The sequence below is a fragment of the Lacerta agilis genome, chromosome 3 (genome assembly GCF_009819535.1).
Source record: "Lacerta agilis isolate rLacAgi1 chromosome 3, rLacAgi1.pri, whole genome shotgun sequence".
Lineage (NCBI taxonomy): Eukaryota > Metazoa > Chordata > Lepidosauria > Squamata > Lacertidae > Lacerta > Lacerta agilis.
In genome coordinates this window covers 62,871,802-62,893,509 of record NC_046314.1, presented here as the reverse complement: position 1 = coordinate 62,893,509, position 21,708 = coordinate 62,871,802, and the positions used below count along the sequence as shown (strand labels likewise).

Below are 21,708 nucleotides of genomic sequence, written 5' to 3'. Positions count from 1 at the left end.
GGGGTGGGTTTGCACATGTGCCCATTAAGCTGTGTGTGTGAATTATCCCTCTGTGTGTGGTGCTGTCAGGAGGGGGTCGTGCAAATTCTGTGCGTTGTGCAGAATGGAAATATTTAGGTGTGATGTTCTATCCATGGATGCAGCTTGCAGAGGGGAAATTTGAGAGGGCGAGGGAGCATGGGTCCGCTGTGGGGAGCGGAGTGCATTTCTTGCGCATGGGTGCCTGTCTGCAGAAGGGCTTTGTGCTGCAGAGCTGTTGTGGAAAATGCCTATGTGGTTGTGTTGACAGGTGTGCAAAGGAGGGGTGCAGAAGCTAAAGGTATCTGTCTATATGGGCTTTCCAAAGGCCAGGTTGTGCAGTCAGCTGGGGCCTGTAAAAAGCCAGGCCTGGAGCCACCTTAAGTTGAGGCTGCATAGGCTTTGTGGTGCATGTGATTCAGATTCTATTCAGTTGAACTTCTGGTTACAAAGTTGACATTTTGCCCCCCTAGTGAGCCTTCTTTTGTTCACTTCTTTTTATTTCGAGGCAGTGCACACCTATGTTTGTGGAACTGCAAACCTTTCCAGTCATGTGTTACTCCATGTGATCCCTTATTTTCAAATCCGAAACTTGACAGCTATGCAGCCAAGATCCGCGCAGGTAGTTCAAGCATCCCCCGCTCGAGCGGTCCCCGGTCAGAACAGCAGGCATAAGCTTCGCGCTGCAGTCACTTCCAGGCAGATGCGCTGCGCCTTCACCACGCGAAGCACGACCTGCCTCGCCGGTAAAAGCAGAAGCTTCTGCCTCTGCTGCGACCTGTTTTATGGGGAACAGGCTGGTCCCGCTCCGGCCAGTCACACCTATGGGAACCCCAGTGTTTTCTCCGGGCGATTTTTACCACCGCCACAAAATGGTGTCTAAAGTCAACGAAGGAGGCGGCTTCTGAGGGCGAGAGTCTGTTGCTAAGCAGGGGAGGAAAAGGCGGAGCGGCGCTGAGGCGGCTCCTTCCGGGGCGAGAGAGGCCGTCGGGAAGCTGAGCGAGGCGCCATGGCGGTGCTCCTGGAAACCACGCTGGGAGACCTGGTCATTGACTTGTACACGGAGGAGAGGCCGAGAGGTGAGAGGAAGCTCCGGCGTCCGCCAGGAGAAGGCCGAACAGGCTCCGGGATGCCTTTCCGAGTATCCCTCTCCGGCGCGGCCTTCAGGAGCTGCAATGGAGTTTTTCCTTATGCGTTGCACCGGTTGGGTTTCTGCACACCACCCACCAGGACTGGTCCTAGGTGTTGTGCCTCCAAGTGGCTCGACCTGCCTTCTCTCACCTTTGGGGATGGGCGGGTGTCATCCAGATGTTTTGGACTAGAGCTCCCGTAGTCTATGTTGGCTGGGGCTGACGGGAGTTGAGGCCCCCAAATTTAGAGGTCGGGAAAGGCTGGGCTAGACTGCCGTCTGGAAGCAAACCCCGCCACACACACGTACAGCCCCGCGATCCTTTGCAATGTTGTAGATACTGAGAGCAAAGCTTAGATCCTCTGGCAGATCTCCTGGGATATATATTTCTACAAGTACAGTTGCTTCCAGGAGACAACCTTTGTTGATTCTTCATGAGTCCTGCCAGGATTATTTTAGAAATGCAGTCTTTGTTTTGCTTTGTTTATTGGTTTTCCCTGATGCCTTTGACAGTAGCTTGGCACCCAAAGATTAAGCAACTGAAGTTTTTCTAATTGCTTATCTATGTGATTAGGATAAAGACTGCAAGGTCTGGATTTGTTCGTGTGGGAAGAGGCGGTCCTTGAGGTCCTGAACTATAGGGCTTAATAGGTCAAAACAAGCACTTTGAATTGATTACAGAAACTAATCAGTAGCTATTGCAATCTGGACAGAATTGGTGTACAGTACTGTACACCTTCTGCTCTCAGTAATCTGGCCACTGAATTCTGCAACAGTATAACTTCTGAACTGTTTTCAGAGGCAGCCCCATGTATAAAGCATTGGAGTAGTTTAACCTAGAGGTTACCAGCATATAAATAATTGAAGCTACGTTATCTCTGTCCAGATAGAGTAGCAGCTAGGCCTCCACCAAGCTGGTGGAAAACGCTGCACCATCCAGGCTACGTTTGCCTCCAGTGATAGCCGTGGTTCCAGAAGCATTCCTAAACTGCACATCTGCTCCTTTAAAGGGAGTGCAGCCCCATTTAATATCTGAACATAATTTTTTCACTGTTGTTTTTACTCAGGATAACTTCTTTATTCTGAACGTTCTGTTAAGGGTTGACTAGAGTGACAACCTTGGCACAGGGTTTGTTTCCTCTAGCCTCTTATTGCAGGCCTTGATGTGTTGTGAATTTTGTTGTTCTTACGTATAATGGAGTAACAGTGAAAGTTTCTTTTATTAAGCAAAGCATGCAGACTGGTTCATTTGCTTTAAATTTCTTGCAGCTTGCCTGAATTTTCTGAAGCTCTGCAAAATCAAGTACTACAATTACTGCCTTATACATAATATACAAGTAAGTATTGGTTATGATTGATTTGTATTTGTCATGGTTTTTATTCTTTTTTAACTGAACATTTAAATCACTAAACACTTTAAAGATTTTGTGCTATACAGTTGATAAGAGTGTTGGACTTAGATCTAGGAGATCTGGGCAAATGTCCTCTTTCAAGCTGTGCACACATTATGTACCCCCTTAGCTCACTTCTTCACCTGTATATTGGAAATAATAGCTTTGCAGTCTGCGTCATACAAACGTTAGTGCAAAGCAATAAATTTTAATAAACCTATTTTTCTAAAACTCATAAACTGCCCTGTGATCTTTGGATAAAGGGTGGTATATAAATTTAATAAATAATAATAATAAACTATGGTGATAGGTAACACTAAAGAACTTTTTATATGTGCTTTGCATTCATTCAGAGAGATTTTATCATACAAACTGGTGACCCCCAGGGGACTGGCCGTGGAGGTGAATCAATTTTTTGGTGAGTTTCATTTAGATCTTGAGTCTATGGATGCTTACCAGGAAGTGAGTCTCTTTGGACACTGTGGGACCTTTGCCCAAGTAAACATGCATTGGAACAGATAATTCATTGGGTAATTAAACCCAGCAGAAAGACCAGTATACCTTATCTGGACTTTCTAATGTGTTCTTCCCCCTCCAGTAATGCCGACAAATTTTGTGTTCAGCTGTCTAAAGAAGGGAGATTCCCTTGTATGGAACATTACTCTTTTAAAAATGGAAATGAATATTTTTCTCATCTCCGTAGCCAATCCAACAAGATTCACACCACTCCTTTGACCACATGGAACTAGATGCATGCTTGATGGATCAAGGCAAATGTATTGTTTTTCTAAAAGCAGTTCTAAAAGCTTGTGAACATGGGTGTAGTTGCCCGATTAAGAATTTCATGGGCACACAGAGAGGTACATTCTTTGATGTACCCTATTCATTTGAAAAGAATATGTTTGCATCTTGGTCTCTTATTGAAACAAATAGTTATGATCTTAATAGAAAAGCTTTGCATGCATATTGGAGCATTTAAAACTGATTGCTGGACTGAGGCACTTATAATGAAGTTTAAAACACTAATTACCAGTATTACAAGCACCGCCAATAACTGATCATTTTCTATTCTTGTGGAGGAAAGATGTAAGTAGACTATAACATTTGTGTAGTTTTTTTTGTCTGAATATTACCTTTGTGTGTTTCAGCAAATTGTATGGGGACCAAGCTAGATTTTTTGAAACAGAAAAAGTGCCAAGAATTAAACACAAGAAAAGGGGTACAGTGTCAATGGTGAACAATGGCAGTGATCAGCATGGATCTCAGGTCAGTCCACAGCACTTGGAAGAGTCTTACAAGAAACTTGGGATAAGTGAAAGGTGTGATGCCACAAAGAATTAAAATAACAATTTGACTGGGCATAATCTATGCACATGATAAGATATGTTCTTAAAGAACAGCTACTAACAAGACTTGCCACCACATTAAATGCCAGAGCTAATACTTACATAGATTGACACTGTGGATAAATAGAAGATCATTGACTCTAAAAACCACAATAAAGCACATGCACAAAATTCCTATATTGTCTTCCTTTTACTTGTTCACAGTGTCAAGCAAGATGGGATAGTTCTTAACCTTGCGGCAATTATGTAAGTTTTAAAATGTGTTTGATTTTTACATGACTTTAGCATTCTTAGTTTTGGAAAAGCATAAAAATGTAAATGTGTAATCTTTGGGAGGAGAGGGAAATATCAAACTTGATTATCCCTGAGAGAGTCAGGACCTAAAACTGAGAACCAATATTTCCAAATGGTACTGGACAGCAACCAGTGTAGATGTTTCAAAACAGGCATGTGAATATCAGTCTGCACTTATTAACAGACAGGCTTCTATATTTTGTACCTAGCTGAAGTTTCCAAACCATCTTAAAAGGCAGCCCCACATGTAACACATAACATATTACAATTGTCTCTCTTCTGGAACCTGCCCTCCAGAAAAACAACAACAGTATATTACTTCTAGTTCCTAATCCCATTCATAATATACCATGATTGATGGTATTGAAAGCTGCTGTTGATAGGAAACAGTCTCAAAGGAAACATCTTAAAATACCTGGAAATTTCCACCATGCAGTTAACTCAAAATAGTTTTGGTTTTTTTTTTAGTTTCTTATTACTACAGGAGACAACTTAGATTACCTGAATGGTGTACATACAGTCTTCGGTGAAGTAACAGAAGGCATGGATGTGTTGATGAAAATTAATGAAGCCTTCGTTGACAAGGATTTTGTTCCATATCAAGACATCAGGTGTGACTCTCTTTTGCTTTTATAGGCTACATATATCAGAAAATTCCTGCTTGATCAGACCCAAAGGTCTTTCTACTCCAGCATCCCCCTCAGGGGTCTGCCAGGTTCTTTTGAGAGGTCCACATGCAGGATATAGCAGTCAATACATGTTCCCAACTGCCACATCCCAGTACCTTCTGATCAGTGGTATACCACCTCTGACACTGGAGGGTGCATTTGGCCTATCATGCCAAATGTTTTTGCTAGATCTATCCTCAATGAACTCGTTTTTCAAAGCCAATCGAACTAGTTACAATGACCACATTCAGAAGCAGTGAATTCCACAAAATAATGTATTTATTATTTATTTAATGTGTTTATATGCAGCTTTTCATTGCCATGTGACCTCAGTTGTGTATTACATGATGGTATTTTTCTTAACTTTTGGGGGGTCTGTTCTGAAATCGTTGCCAGTCAGTTGTATGACCACCAGCTCTTGACTATTTTGGACGTGCTTTTAGTGCGACAGTCTTATGAACTGGCCAAAAATGATTTGCCTTCTGTTTTAGCCAAGCGAATATCTCTGCAGTCATATGCTGCAGTAGGATCTGAACATTCCTCCAACAAAAGCCAGCTCATGTGCTTTTGGGAAACTCTGCAAGAGCCCTGCACTATATAGTGATGTTCTGTTTGTTGCCTGTTTGGCTGTGTGCCATACTTGACATACATGCAGTACTTTGCAACTGACCTGACTTTCTTGCAGATTCTGATTATCCATCAGTGTATTTTACTGATGCATTTGTTGCCACAATGCATACATATGCATGAAATTATCATTTACTTTTACTGCAATTGTTGTCTAGGATAAACCATACAGTGATCTTGGATGATCCATTTGATGACCCTCCTGGTTTGGCAATACCAGATCGTTCACCAGAGCCTACCAAGGAACAGTTGGATGTGAGTGTTGCTATTTAATTTCTTTTGATACTGGAGAGGGAGATCAGAAAATAGGTAAACAATAATATTTCCCACCATCATACAAACCCTCAGTCCTTAATCATGGTGCCCATTCAACAGTTGCAAAATGAAAAGAAGAGTAAAACAAAAAGAAAAAAGTGAAACTGAACTGGTGGAGATGGAAAGTTTACTACTGAAACAAAAATCAAGCTGTGTATTGACAATGAGTCCTCTTCAAGGACAATAGTAATGTGTGTTTTTCAGTTTCAGCAGAGTGCATTTTTTTTGAGCTCTGACTTGCATGAGGAATGTTTCCCAGAGAGATATTCTCCCTCCACCTGCTGCTTTCCTCCCAGTTCAATAAGCAATGTGATGAAAAAAGCCTATCCTGGAAGGCATTAATCAATCTCTGATTAAACTATGTTAGACTTGAGCTAACACTTCGTGATGTGAAAGAATTTATATTTTCAAGGGCTGAAACATTCAACCAGGCAGATTATTAAAATTGTTATTTCTGTGTATATATTCCATTTTTATTTGGAATGCATGATTGCAGACACCCCAATGCCTGCAGAAACATGGAGGTGCAATATGTGAAATGTAAAAGATATACCTGTGTATTTTCCAAAGAAGGCATGTGTATATCTGACCAGAGATGATAAGAATAATAAGTGTCTTCACAGGCAAACAGGCACATGTGTTATCCATGCCACATTATGCAGCTATGCCTCCTAAGGCACAGGTTCATATGCCTATGCTTCAGACATTAACATGGCAGGCAACTTTAGGTTTATAGATACACTGCCTTGAACTTCAGAAATGGAATTGCACCTGCATGCCTCCCCTGTCCAGGTTTTAAAAGGTGAAGAAAATGGTGAGAACAATTGGTGCATTCATTGTGGAATTGAGAAAAATAAGGGTCATCCTGTAACTCATACTAGAAGGAGAAAAATACAAATTAACTGCTATAATTGACTTCAAGTTGTCATCAAGCATGTTCATATCTGGTGGTTCATAATATAGATTATTCCTGATATATGTAACTGCTTACATTTTGTTGAGTGTGTAATTTCAATAAGGGTAAGCTACACGGTACAGTCATACTTTGGAAATCAAACGGAATCTGTTCTGGAGGTCCGTCCAACTTACAGAACACTCGGAAACAAAAGCACGGCTTCCAATTGGCTGCAGGACCGACCTACAGCCAATTGGAGGCCATGGAAGCCATGCTGGACGTTTGGCTTCTGAAAATCGTTCAAAAACCGGAACACTCACTTCTGGATTTCAGTTGTTCGGGAGCTGATTTGTTCGGGAGCCAAAGCATTCAGGATCCAAGATACAACTGTACTGTGGACAGGACTGTAATCAATCTCTTAAGGTTGAACTCACATCTATATAATGATTGTAAAGTGTTTATGTATGTCTTCCTGTGTATGTTTACAATTTGTTTTCAAGCAAATTGATACTTCTGCAGTAAAGTTAGTTTGAATTCAGCTATGCATTGAGTCACAAATGGATTGAAAAAAAAGCAACAATATATACTCACTGGCTAAATATTATTAAATAGCTGTCTTTATTTTATTTGTTTTAACTATAAGACAGAGTGGAAGAATAGGAGCTGATGAGGAGATTGATGACTTCAAAGGAAGGTCTGTTGATGAAGTGGAAGAAATTCTGGCAGAGAAAGAAGCAAAAACTAAGGCTATTCTTTTGGAAATGGTAAATATGTTCGATTATTTAACTCAGAGTCAGCCTTGCAGATATGCCTGTGCTTTTTGTGAATATAAATAAAGCTATCGTAGCATTAGATACAATGACTACTTGGATTGTCTGTTGAATCTAGATGTAGGTTCAATTTTTTAAAAAATTTTTTAATAATAATTGATCTTACAATGGGACATAAAGATAAATCAGAAGGGTTTTATGCATGTTTAAAAGGTTGTATATGTTAAATAATTACATGTCAAAACATGTGTAAATGTGACTTGCCCGAGATTCTGTATACAGTGGGACTAAAATCTCCTCTCATATCACACTTATATTCCAGGTTGGAGACTTGCCGGATGCAGATATCAAGCCTCCTGAAAATGTCTTGTTTGTTTGCAAACTTAATCCTGTGACAACAGATGAAGACCTTGAAATCATATTTTCACGATTCGGGCCAATTAAAAGGTAATCATTGAAAATCAGCACATGTAGCAAAAAGTTTGCAAATAATATTAAAACTCTTCCTTTCTGGGACTGATTGCTCTGCTTGGGTTTATTTCCATCATAAATCTTTTATTTCAGCCTTTGGCTATTTTAGAAATTTATAAGATTTGAACAGCGGAGGTGGGTGCTGGTAGGTGGGAGACGGGAATTTTACTATGGCTGGAAGAAGGTGCTTGTTGGCTGCCCTCCCCTTCAGCATGTGTAGAAACAAAGTTAGGGGAAGCATGGTGTCACAAGAAGTTATGCAGCGTCTTTCCCTCTCCTTCTGAGAGCCAGTGTGGTGTAGTGGTTAAGAGCGGCAGACTCGTTATCTGGGGAACCGGGTTCGCGTCTCCACTCCTCCACATGCAGCTGCTGGGTGACCTTGGGCTAGTCACACTTCTCTGAAGTCTCTCAGCCCCACTCACCTCACAGAGTGTTTGTTGTGGGGGAGGAAGGGAAAGGAGAATGTTAGCCGCTTTGAGACTCCTTCGGGTAGTGAAAAGCGGGATATCAAATCCAAACTCTTCTTCTTCTTCTGGAAATCCTTTTTTCCTAGATGCACTTTTTCTTCCTCTTCTCTCCCTGCCTTTTCTTGTCAATTCACTTTTGAATTCTACCTCTTTCAAGCATGCTGCTGTCTGATCCCTGGAAGAGTGCCCCAGGGGCCATGGGACAGAGTGGGGAGGGAGGTATGTGCACAGAGAAGGGGCTTTACCTATACATGCCTCGTTAGGACAGAGTGGAACTCTGCTAACTGGATTATCCCATGAGCAAGGAATTCTTGCTCATTCTCCCTTCCCCATATGCCTCCTGCATGAGGGACCCTCATGGGAGAGGGCTGTAGCAGGAAGGGCAGATTGGGAAAGATCTCCTCTCCTCACTGCTTCCACCAGTTGGAGCACCCAGATAGAAAAACAGGAGGTTCTTCTGGAGCAGAGTTCTACCTGCAAAGGTGCACTTCCATTCACAGACGAAGATGTCTGGATCCAAATCACAATGTTGGGTTTCTCAAGACCCGCATTTTTATCACATATCCTTATGCATTTTGCGGCTTCTGGTGCAACAATTGCTTATGAAGCCACTCTATACCCAGAATTTGTGATGTAGAAGGCAGCCCTCTGTTTCTGGTCTTAGACCTAACAGGAATGTCTAATATGGAAAAAGTGATCCATGTTAGCAGATACAGAGCTGTTTTTCTTGGCGACTTGTTGAGGAAGGTTTCAGCCCATTGATATCACACCACTGTTGTCGTTGTCCTGCGATTTCCAGAACAAAATGCTTTACTCATTTTTCAGTTGTGAAGTGATTCGAGATTGGAAGACAGGTGAATCCCTCTGCTATGCTTTCATCGAGTTTGAAAAGGTATGTGGGTGGCCTCGCAAATACTGTACTCACAGTTCATTTTATGTAGCATCTTTATAGGAGGGTAAAACCTAAAGGTGTGTTCTACCTGTGGCTTATGAAATGGTTTTATAATGCTTCTAATAAAATTACAAAGGAGGAGCAGTTTATGACATTCAAAGCACCAGTATAACTCACCCACACCCAAAATCTATAATGAACATCTTCTGTTGTGAGTTTTAGGAAAGTATTTTCTGTTGGAACAATTCTGGTGTCCTGGATAGTGCTGTAGCTTCATTTCTGTGGCTTCTGGGAAGTCACTGCCTCTCAGCTTTAGATCCCCATTCATAAAATACAGCTTACAGTGACCAGTCTCACTGGGATCGTGAGAGGATTAATGGTTGTAAATGTTATATTCCCTAAACTTTCAGAAAGTCAGATCCTGTTTGGGCGCCTGATTCCACAGTTGGTTATCCTGGGAGAATGTTTCTTGTGCTCCTTTCTGGTTTTGTTTATGCATATAAGAAATTGAAAATGGCTTGACAGTTCTTAATGCAAGGGAAGAACTAGGCTCTTGATTTGCTTCTCTTAAATTCTCCTCATAAATGAATACATAGAACAGTAGTGATGTTGTGGTGTGTAGGTTGCACAGGGCTGTGGCAGAAATAGTTTTGGATTCCTTAACCGTACAGATAGATAGATTAGTGCATTTTTGGATAACCACCGTGTAGAAACATTTGGGGTTTCATAACACAAACTTGATACCAAACATTTAAGTTGAAATAAATCTCTACAATAATGGATGGCACAATATCACTGTGCCAGCACAACAGTTGGTGTTCCTCATCCGAAGCATGAGGACTTTATGGACTTTAAAGCTACTGGAATTTCCTTTTCCCATTCATATACTGCCGTTGCAGGTTTATTTTTAAATGTTATTTTCTCATTTTAACTTTACATTTCTCCGAAACATGTACCAGGAAGAAGACTGTGAGAAAGCTTACTTTAAGATGGATAATGTTTTAATAGATGACAGGCGGATACATGTGGATTTTAGCCAGTCTGTTGCAAAGATTAAATGGAAAGGAAAAGGTAATTTATTTTACGCATTATATCTGTAACTCATTTTTTATTATAACCATCAGTTCTCCTTTAGGAGAGCAGACAAACACCAGCTTTTAATGCAGTCACATTCAGGTTTGCTAGTTATGAAATTGCCAAACAACCATAAAATGTGATCTCTTCCCAGTTAGCATCCTATAAATACCCTGCTTCTCAAATTAGGTAGTGTATAATATTTAGTGCTGGTGGAGAATAAGGGCAAAGCAATCCAACCCTCTCCCTTATACCAGGCTGGTGGGAAGATGTTAGAATGAACAGAGGTGTCCCTCCCTAGTTCTGTTAGCTAAGTCAGCTAGCCACCAAATATGCAGCCAATCAGGAAAGCCACTTGTGGGATCCCTAATGGTAGCAGCCACTAGAAGCTGGGAAAACTGGGAGGCAATGAGCATTAAAAGTGAATGTTTCTCAAACTTTTTGAATTTACTACTTTTCTAAAAATTTATTTATTCTTCGTACTGAGAATCACAGACATACCCAAACATTCAGAGCTTCTGTTAGGCAGATGAGAATGTGGAGGAGTTTTGGTGTGCAGTTGCACATATTCTCTGCTGTGCATGAGAATCTGTTGGCCAAGGAAGAGAGACATTAATGACTGTTTTAGCAGGAGTCCTTCCTCTCAATTCTCTTTCTTTACTGAACAATGAGGTCTGTCCCACTGCTGTAGGTATTATAGGACATAAAAGTGAATAGTCCCTTCTTGCTAGCTTGGAACCTCAACTCTACAAAATATTTAGCCATTTGCATTTTGTGACCTTGAACCATAAGATGGCAGCACATAGTTATAGATACTCATTTAAGCAGTGAGTTTTGCCTCTCTACCACATTTTAAAAAGTTTTATATTTATTATTTTGACAATTCTAAATGTGGGGTGTGGAGGTGACTAGTGATTTTTGTCCTGGTTACAAAACTGATACTGGATTTTCTCTAGAACAGGCATAGGCAAACTCTGGGCCCCAGATGTTTTGGGACTACAACTCCCATCATCCCTGACCACTGGTCCTGTTAGCTAGGGATGATGGGAGTTGTAGTCCCCAAACTTCTGGAGGGCCTAATTTGCCTATGCCTGCTCTAGAATGAGTGCATTCAAGATCAATGGCAACTTATCTCTCTTCCTATAAACAGGTGGGAAGTATACTAAGGATGATTTCAAAGAATATGAAAAGGACCATGACAAAACTCCTAAATTAAGCTTGAAGGAGAAGGTGAAGCCAAAGCAAGAGTATCCTTTGCAACTAAATAATTGTACGTTATTTTTAAAAACTCCTATTTTACTATTTCTGAGTAAAAAGCCTACAACCTGGATACATATGGTATGTTTCTAGTTTATTGGAATCATGCAGCGGGATTGCAACAACATTTTACTCTTATTTTGGTAGATAGATTTTTATTACCTTAACTGCTAATAACTGTTTCTCAGACTAGTATTTTGTATGTAAACTCCTTTGCGATGTAACCCTGTGCATGTAAAATTTTAATTCACTTAGTTAAAATCTTAGTTGAATTTAGAAATGTGGAAATCAGTTTTCAATTGGTGTTTCCAACTCCTTGACCAAAACAAAATAGCCCCAGCTAAATGTCTGTATTGGGTCATATTCCAGCTTTGTGGGCTTTGAAACAGAGCAGCTCCATCCTCAGGCTGTGGTTCAAATCAGAGTGGTTAACTTTTAACAATGCATGTTTTCATATAGTGGGAGCTCTGTGTGTTCTACTTGCCCTTCCAGTGCTGCCTCCCTCAGACTTGATGATGCTTGCCTGGATAGTCTTACTGTACAATGTGGCTGAACCACATAGTAAACCCATTACAGATGCTGTGACATGGAGTCTTAACCATCATCTCTATGCAGAAATACCTATTGACAGCTACTGTGCCCTACTTCTGCCATTTGAATTGTGCCTTAGAATAGCTGTAAAATGGGGAGGGGATGTGTTTGTTTTTGTTATGCAGTTAAAATGATAATGTGCATTCACTGGCTTTGACCTTCCAGAAATGAATCCAGAGGTGCACTGAAGTAGACCATTTTACTTTGTCATTTTATTCTCCTGGATCCAGTTCACTCTCGTTTTTCCCTGATAGTGCTGCAAGGTGCTATTCTGTTGGCCAGCTTGTTTAAATGCAGCTTCTTCTTCAATCAGGTTTCTTTCTTGCCTTTTGGCTAACCCTAATATTGGTCTCCCAAGCTTTCCTTAACAGACTGCTCTAGCTCAAGATATGACCTTGTATTGGAGGAGGAAGAGGATGACGCCAAAACAAGTCACAGGCACTCTGATAAAAAGAAGAAGAAACGCCACCATTCAGATGATACCGATGAGGATGAGAAGAGGTCCAAAAAGTCTAAGGTGCTGGGCTCTTGTCCTTTCAGTTTAATGATGTGTTGCTGCGTCAGGGAAACATTGGGTCAGATGCATGGAATGTTCTCATCACACTTCAATCAACACCCATTAGATATATTGTGAAATGTTCTAACATTGTGCAGCTCTTGGGGCTACATAATCTCAGCCCAAAGTCAGCTCCTGATTTTGCTACCTTCATAAATATGTTAACTCCCCCCCCCCCGCCAATCTCACTGACCATTTATACTTCTTCCTTGTTGGCCCCACATGTAGCCTTGCCACTTCTACAGAACTCTTACTGGTTTCTCCCAGCACTTCAGCTGTCCTACAGAGATGCCCTTGGTCTCTACCTTCTTACTTTCAAGAGCTCTGCAATCATTTCTATTTGAAAGCTTCAGCCACCTAGATGCCAGCCTTCCTTGCCTGCCAAACTGGAGCATATTTGGGTCAGAGTGCTGCTGCTGCCGCTGCTGCTGCTGCCGCCGCTGCTGCCACCGCCACCGCCGCCACATACCATGCTCCACAGTTGCACAATTAGATTGTTGATCTTCATAAGCCACCCTTTTAGAAGATTCCTGTATGATACCAGTCCTCTTGTTTCTTCTCTTTTTAAAGAAAGTAAGCAAGTGGGCATTTGCATGTCAAAGAATGTGAATTGTTCAACAGTGTTAGGACCAAAGCCCATGTCTCCACAATGCATTCCCCATCTCCAGAGTGGCTATATCTATCTATATCAGGTTATTAGCCAGAAGAGCCAGATCGTGCGTGGTAAACCTGTGACCCTCCAGATTATTCTGGACTACAAATCTCATTATCCCTGACTGTTGACTAAGTTAGTTAGGACTGATGGGCATTGGGTGTCCAAAAAAAAAAAATCTAGACTGTACCAGGTTGGTGAAGCCTGCCATACAGCATAAACATATTACACAAAATCAGGCGTTTTAAAATTGATTCATTTTCTCAGCTCAGGATCAGCTTTCCCCTGTCTTTTAGGAGAGTCATTTACATTTTTTCCAGCATAGATACAATTTGTCATGTAGCTCAAGAATAGGGGATTTGTGGCCCTCTAGATGTTGCTCGACTCCCAGCTCCCATCAGTCCTAGTCAACACAGCCAGTGGTCAGGGATAATAGTTGTTTCCAACCAGTTTCTGCAGGGCCACAGGTTCACCACTCAGGATCTACCTCCTCTGGTCCTGTGGCATCAGAAATGGATTCAGAAGGTAGTTTTCACAGTTAGTGACGGTGCAGTTGCTGCAAACTCTGGTCCAGCTGAAAGGAAGCTGATGCTGGTGCAGGTAGCATACTTGCAGAAATAAGTGCTCTGGATCTGATTGCACTTCTCTTTTAAGGAGCAAGTTAATACAGCGGCTTTTCTTCTTGGCTGGCGTGTTCTTTGCTGCCACATTCCTCTTTGCTGCTGTTTCTCTTCTCCTTTTGCTTTCTGGTTCATGAGTTTAAGCTTTATACGCATTTCCCATTCCAGCACTTCACTTTCTGCTCTCATATCCCAATATATTCTTTCCATGACCTTGGCTCCTACAGCTGCACCATTCTCAGCTGTCTGAAGGTCTCCTGCCTCAAACAATTCCACCCTTGCTTTCTTATCCTGGATGTTTCCTGTATGATTTATTGATACCATCTCTTTCTTCATGTCCCTTTTCAAAACCAAGCAAGTTAAATAAAATCAGTAATAGACGTCATTCGTTTTAAAAGGAAAGGCATTAATACAGTGTTGCACAACAGCATCAAAAGTTCAGAGCACACATGTCACGAAATATTATATATTGCATTTCTTGATCCTGTAAAACACGCATACTTTCCTTACTTGCTTGATTTTTGGAATCAGGCTTAAATTTTTCACTTTTGTTGGACTGAAGCAAAGGAAAGGGAAGGGCTTTTATGTAAGCATACAAAGCCTGTGAAACATGCATACTTTCCTCACCCATTATTTATACAAGTTATGTTGGTTGAATCTGTATTTTAGTAATGACAATATTTGGGGGTGGGGAAGAGATAACAGATACAGTGAAATTATTATTAGGAAACCACATTCTTGTATAAGGAAGGGAGAGTTTAAAGTTTTAAAAATTGCCCATGATAAATTTTGTTTCTGTGTTCTTTTGCTAAAGCAAGTGGCCTTTGCTGCAGAAACCTAACTTTACAAGGTTCAAAAACCAGGTGAATTCAGCCACACATTGCTGATAATAGGTTGTTTCCAAAGATGGTTTGAGAGGAAGGCTGTTCATTCAACTGATCTTTTGCCACAGCCCCAAAAAGAATGCTTTAGGCTCTGAAAGCATTTACATCTGATTCTGAATTATGTCATTTCAGGCTTGTGTACTCTTCTCAAATTAATTTGTGTCATTCCTACCCCTTTCTAATCCTTACAACTCTCTGTACATTTCATCACATTTCTTAAAGCAGGACCTTGACCGAAGGCAGAAAGAAGAGAAAAGAAAAAACGAAAAGCGAGAGAGGCGGCGCAGCCGTAGCCGTAGCCAGTCTTGGGATAGAGATGACAGATACCGAAAGTCAAAGGACAAATACCACGAGGAAAAGGGGAAAGCCAGAAGCCCTAAGAAACCCAGAGAGAAGGAGAAGTCCAAGTACAGATGAATGAGGATTAAGAAAAACAAACTCTTCCCCCAGTGCTTTTCTGCCATTGAGACCTACAACCACTCCCCAAAGACCCTTCAGGCTTCCTTTTTGACTTTTGATCCTGGGGCTCTATAGGATGACATCCTATAATATGGAATTTATTAGAATTCTGACTGTATTGTTGGGGGGGGGGGGAGTTAAAGCATTTTGTTTTCAGTTTACGGCGGAATGGTGATGAGACCACCACATTATTTGATTTATTACAGGCACCACCCATCAAAAAGGAAGGGCATACTTAAAACATTTTTGCCAGCTCTTAAAAGTTACTTGATTCATCATTAATTTCCTACTTTGTTATCTTTTCTGTATAGGAAACTGCATGCAACTGAAGGGTGTGTCATTATGTGTGACAGCAGTGGGATTTATTTTGCCATGGAAACCTGCTTCCAGTTGGGGCTTCCTGCTACGTGTATTGAAGTAGTATTGCGTGTCTTAATTACACATGCTGTATACACAGTTGGTACATCCAGTTCCTAGACAGAATTGATATCCAAGTAGAGACTTTGTCACGTGCAAAGTAGCTCTAAATTCCTTTAGTTGTGTGAGGCCTTCACTAGAAGACCAGCTTTTACAATACACGTTTCGTAATTCAGAAGCATGTTTGTTTGTTTTTTAATACCTACACACTTCTCCCTGAAGCTGTTTTCTATATGCAGAGATCTAGATTCATTGCCATAAGAAGACTCTCCACTTTGTAGTTATTGCAAGGCAAGCAACATGCAAGCTCCACACGAGAATTGAAGTTTCTGTATGTCACTTTAGAGGGTATGAGAAAAGAATCCTTTCTTCAAAAGCCAACAACAGAATTAGAGAAGGTACAATATCTCATTTGAGAAGATGTAGCAGTGAAGACAGAGACCAAGTCATGCCCTGCTGGTGATTGGCTTAGTCCAAGAAAATTTCAGCTTAGAACAACATTTCACAAACAGTTGTGTTTCACCATGCTATAAATGATTAAAGTTAAAAACAACAACTACCACCAGGCACAATTTACAAATACGAATCAGAGTAGAGCTATTTAGTTTCTCTCTATTGCCTTCAATATTGTAATTAACCCCCCTTTACTGCAGAATGCTAACATAGCGTTACAAACAAGAAATGTCTGAGTTGAAACAGCCAGCAGAACTTGTTGCTGCATGCAAAACCAAGCCAGCATAGAAAGGAAATGCTTATTAAACCACAACCCAAGGTATAAAATACTTGTAGGGAGGACTGACGTCAGTTTTGCCATGTTTATTTTTTATTTTTTTTAGATGCTCTGTATTCCTCTGTTATGTATTAAAAGAACAAGCCAGTAATGTATATGCAGATCTCTCAAAGGCTGGCATGTAACTAAGCTGTTTTAAAAATGTTATCTCAGTAATGCATTCTTGCTTAGGAATATATGGGGTTTTTTCCCCCCTGGACAAGAGAGGCTGTAATTCTATATTTATTTGAGTGGAAGACCCATTGAATACTGTGGGATTTGCTGCTTTGTAAACTGGCATGGGGTTGTGCTGTAGCTTTCATATACTCCCACATTCTTTTTAACTTTCCAGCTCAAGCTCCCTGTGCCTGAAATACTATATTTTGTAAAGATGTGCTGCCATTATTATTATTTTTTGTAGAAAAATCTTTACAGAAGTGAAGCTTTCCAGGAGAAAGCTATTCCTGCAATATGAGCTTCCTATGCGTGGCAGACAGTTCCTACCTATTAAAGAGAGAGAACAGTTTTTAGCATTCTAGACCAGACTTCCCTAACCTATTGTCTTCCAGATGTTTTTGGACTACAACTCCCATAATCTCTGACCTTTCGCCTTGCTGCATAAGGCTGGTGGGAGCTGGGAATCCAGAACATTTGGGTGGTACCAAGACACAAACAAACATTTCCAGAAATCCATGCACTCACCCCCTCAATCCCTTTCTCCTAAAGATCTCTTTTTTGAACTGGAGGTGAAGACTCACACACCAGCTTACACTTAGATAACACAATAATGTTAAAAAAACTTATAACTGAAGCAGATTTCATCAGGGCAGTCTAGCAGCTAAAAGCCTTCACCTGCCAACTGCCTTCCTAAGCAGACTGATTTTCTGCCATGTTCTTAACTAGCAGCAGCAAAGGGAGCTGGTGGGTTTTCCTTCAGTGGGAGTTCCAAAGGGGGCTTAATGTGCTTCTCATGAGAAACCAAACCAGCTTAATGCTAGGCCATGACATTTGTTGGGGCTAGCTGTGCACAAGTTAATTTTGCTTCCAAAGTACTGAAATATTCACAATTCCATTTCAAAATATCTTGTAAGGTTTCTCTCTCTCTTTTTTAAATAAATCTTTATTGAGAATTGTAACATTCATACATTAAAAACAATACACAACAAAACAAACATCACACACACACACACACATAACCATAATACATCAAAAAGAAATTTGAACAAAACAAATCATACATATTCATTCATTGAATCCTGCTATCTATTAATAAAATATCAAAATTCACTACTTAAATAAATAAATCATAACCGATCCAAGTTAATCATAAATCATAATACCTAGTTGTAAACTTGACTTAGGCTTCCGCCTGCCCTCCTCCTGGGTTGCTTAATTTACTCGTTACTGCGTATTCCAATCATTTAACCAAAATTCATGTGAATTTATCGACTTTTTGTCTTTCCTTCCCTTTTTTACCAATACAGAATGTTAGAAATGGATCCAAGTTTTTATATTCGGGCACTGGTTTTTCATATATATTCCAAATTTCTCCCATCTTTGATTAAATTTTTGATTACTACCACCTCTTATCACTTCTGTTAATTTTGCCAAATCCAGGAAGCTAAATAATTTTTCTTGCCATTCCTGTATACTCTAGGTACTTCTTGTGTCTTCCAGTAAGATGCAATCAAAATTCTTGCAGCCGCTACTGCATACAGAAACAAATTTCCATCTTCCTTTTTTACTCCATCATCTAATATACCTATTAAAAAGGCTTCCGGATTTCTTTTAATGTTATATTTCAAAATCTTCTTAATTTCTTCAAAAATTTGTGTCCAAATTTTTTTAATTTTACCACAGTGCCACCACATATGAATGAACGTCCCTGTTTCTTTCCTACATCTCCAACATAAATTATCTTTGGTTTTATACATCTTATGGATTTTAACAGGTGTAAGGTACCATTTATAAAACATCTTGATCATGTTTTCTTTTATTCCCTCTGAAGCTGTGAACCTCCACCCTTCCTTCCAGAGTTTTTCCCACGATTTTAACTGTATGGTCTTCCCTAAATCCATTGCCCAATTAATCATTGTCTCTTTTACCATTTCGTCTTTGACTTCCCACTCGAGCAGAACATTATACATTTTAGAGATTATTTTATTATCGCTTTTTAGTAGGTGTGTTTCCAATAAAGAGGGTTCGTTTAAAAAGCCTTTTTGCCTCATATCCTTATTAAACTTACTATGTACCTGACGGTACTGTATCCATCCTGTTAGATGATGTTTAATGTCTTCATATTTCTTCAAGTATCCCTTCTCTCTCTACCAATAAATCATTATATTTTCCCCAGCTTCTTTCCATATTTACCTTCTTTACGGTGATAATTTCAATAGGCGACAGCCATTTAGATGTTTTTGGCTCTAAGAGGTTCTTATGTTTGTCCCAGACCCTCAACAGAGATCTTTTAATAATGTGCGCATTAAATCCTTTATGGGCTTTTAATTTGTCTTCCACCATGTAAGCATGCCATCCAAATTTATTTTCGATTCCCTCCAGGTCTAATAATTCTAAATTTTCTAAAGTAATCCAATCTTTTAACCATAAAAAACAGACCACATCATAATATAAATTTAAATCCGGTAAGGCTAATCCTCCCCTATTTTTGATGTCAATTAATAATTTGTATTTAATCCTAGCTGGTTTACTATTCCAAATAAATTCCGTTAAATCCTTCCTCCATTGTTTAAATTGTTCTGACCCTGTTGACAAAATTGGTAACATCCGGAATAAATATAACATTTTTGGGAGTATATTCATTTTGATGGCTGCTATTTTCCCCAATAATGATAGATTTAATCTACGCCAGATATCCAAATCCTTCTTAACCTCCTCCCATTTACTTATATAGTTATCTTTGAATAGATTATTGGTATTTCTCATTTTGCAGCACACTGAAGCCTGGGTTCTTCTACCACTTGATTGCTTCCAACATGTGACTGGGATCCACAGGACTATGCATTGAGCTGACACAGCTTCTGATAATTGCTAGCTGTGGACCTCTGCGTTTCCTCTTGGGGAGTATAGAAAGTGGTTTGTGACCAGTTTTTGTTTTTTAAAGAGGTGCATACTCTAAGGTTGTGCATGGCTAAATCTAGTGGTGAACCCTCAATAAGTACCGTAATAGCAAAAAAACAGTGTTAGAAACAGATATGAAAGCTAGGAGCTAAATGGCACCTTAAACCTAAGTTATGGGCACAACAATGGAATGTCTAGGCGCGGTTTTTTTATAACAAGAATACAAAGCTGAAAATGAGTGAACTGCAGCTAAAATATTATGTTCATTTTTCACATAGTCTAGTCATCCTGCCCACCCCCTTATATTCTTAAGAGGGTCTCTTCTCTAGTCTTCAGAGAGTAGCTGGAAGTGGGCAGGCAGAAAAAGCTCCTCCTTTCCTTCTACTCTGCAGTTTTAATCTGAAATCTTAGGTGCAGTACTGCGCCCTGAGCTCAGAAACCACTCGCGCTAATGAAATTCCCTGTCACAAAACGCGCCTAGAACAATGGGAGTTTCAAACACTAGAAAAAAACACGTTCACCATTTTTAATTGAATGCTCGAACACAATCAATGAAAAGTTCTGTGTGACACAAAATTCTGTATATGCTTACACTAAGAAAGGTTCCAATAAAAGATAACATGCTTTTATAAACCTTATCGGTAAAGGTAAAGCTGGTCAAGAGGCATGGAGTCCATTTGTCACCGCTACTCCCTTCCACACTTCGCCGCCCTATCTTCATGGGACAAGGACAAAATTCGCGACTGGATTCTTGCTAGGGACACTGCCCTTGATCAAGAACTATCTAATGTGGCCAGACTCTCCATGTGGTTTCCTCGCATGAAGGCAGTTAGATCTCTGGCCCACTATCTGAGTGATCTGATGGATCCTACGCTGAGAAGGGCCTTTACACTAGCTCAATTTCATGCCATTCCCACAGCATTCTTACAGGGTGTATTTTCCAATACCCCTCTGGATCTTCGACTCTGCCCATGCAACAATGGAAAGATAGAGGACTTTATTCACTTCTTCCTCTACTGCCCACTATATGCCTCAATAAGATCTAGGCTTCTCCCTCTAATCCCACCGACTATCGCCAGGGACGATGACCGTATGAAATATCTACTGGCAGATGCCAACCCCTTGGTTTCATGTGGAGTGGCTATCTACATATTACAGGCCCTGAAACTCAGGACCACCTTTTTGGCCAACTTCCCTTAGCCTTAGTCTTATGTATATTCCCAACATGGACACTGTCGTCACACCCACTAGTGCTTTTTATTTTATTTGTTTTATCCAGTACGATTTTACTTCCAATTGTTTTAACTGTATTTGTTGTATTCTTTGCATAATTGTGTCAGGCTACTGCCTGGTCTTTTACTATGTGCTATGACCATAGGGCTAATGCAGTAAATAAATTGATTGAAAGGTAAAGCGACCCCTGACAATTAGATCCATTTGTGTCCGACTGGTGTTGCGGCACTCATCTCACATTACTGGCCGAGGGAACTTGTGCACAGCTTCCGGGTCATGTGACCAGCATGACAGCGCTTCTGGCGAACCAGAACAGTGCACGGAAACACCGTTTACCTTCCCGCCGGAGTGGTACCTATTTATCTACTTGCACTTTTGATGTGCTTTCGAACTGCTAGGTGGGTAGGAGCTGGGACCAAGCAACGGGAGCTCACCCCATCGCAGGGATTTGAACCGCCAACCTTCTGATCAGCAAATCCTAGGCTTTGTGGTTTAACCCACAGCACCACCCACATCCCTAACCTTATCTGTACTTATCACCAAATAGCTATGGCCTTTGTCCTGACACACCCTCTCCCTGCCTCCTCATTTTGCAAAAGCAAAGTCTAATGAGTTAAATTTTATGAGATGCCCAATTAAGGAAGTGGAAATGTTCCCATGAAATGAGTTGCAGTTTGCACATTGCACTTTCATTTGGCACCAATAACAATGTGACTTGAAAAACAGGCAGCATTTCCTTGAGTGAATAGAATTGCAAATGCATTGTAGCCTGCTGAATAAGCTGCTGGATAACCGATGGCCCATCCAGCCTCATATTTCTCTGGTCACTGAGGAA

At 40.5% G+C, this 21,708-nt stretch overlaps 1 protein-coding gene and 1 long non-coding RNA gene across 3 annotated transcripts; both read left to right on the top strand.

Annotated features, from left to right (window-relative positions):
- Nucleotides 1-959: 959 nt before the first annotated feature.
- PPIL4 (peptidylprolyl isomerase like 4) lies at nucleotides 960-15,505 on the top strand. 2 transcript variants are annotated; one of them, XM_033143972.1, is made up of 13 exons: nucleotides 960-1,097; nucleotides 2,417-2,484; nucleotides 2,892-2,956; nucleotides 3,687-3,804; nucleotides 4,647-4,789; nucleotides 5,632-5,728; nucleotides 7,331-7,447; nucleotides 7,776-7,900; nucleotides 9,217-9,283; nucleotides 10,243-10,354; nucleotides 11,508-11,604; nucleotides 12,587-12,722; nucleotides 15,143-15,505. In XM_033143972.1, the coding sequence occupies exons 1-13, from the start codon at nucleotides 1,028-1,030 to the stop codon at nucleotides 15,332-15,334; spliced, it is 1,407 nt and encodes a 468-aa protein (XP_032999863.1). In that variant the 5' UTR covers nucleotides 960-1,027; the 3' UTR covers nucleotides 15,335-15,505. The 2 variants fall into 2 exon arrangements, with proteins under 2 accessions (XP_032999863.1, XP_032999862.1); XM_033143971.1 differs by having other exon boundaries at nucleotides 15,140-15,505.
- A 2-nt stretch (nucleotides 15,506-15,507) lies between these two features.
- Nucleotides 15,508-17,095, top strand: LOC117043846. The gene is made up of 2 exons (XR_004426240.1): nucleotides 15,508-16,191; nucleotides 16,234-17,095. It is a non-coding gene; the product is annotated as an uncharacterized LOC117043846 (long non-coding RNA).
- The last annotated feature ends 4,613 nt before the right edge of the window (nucleotides 17,096-21,708 follow it).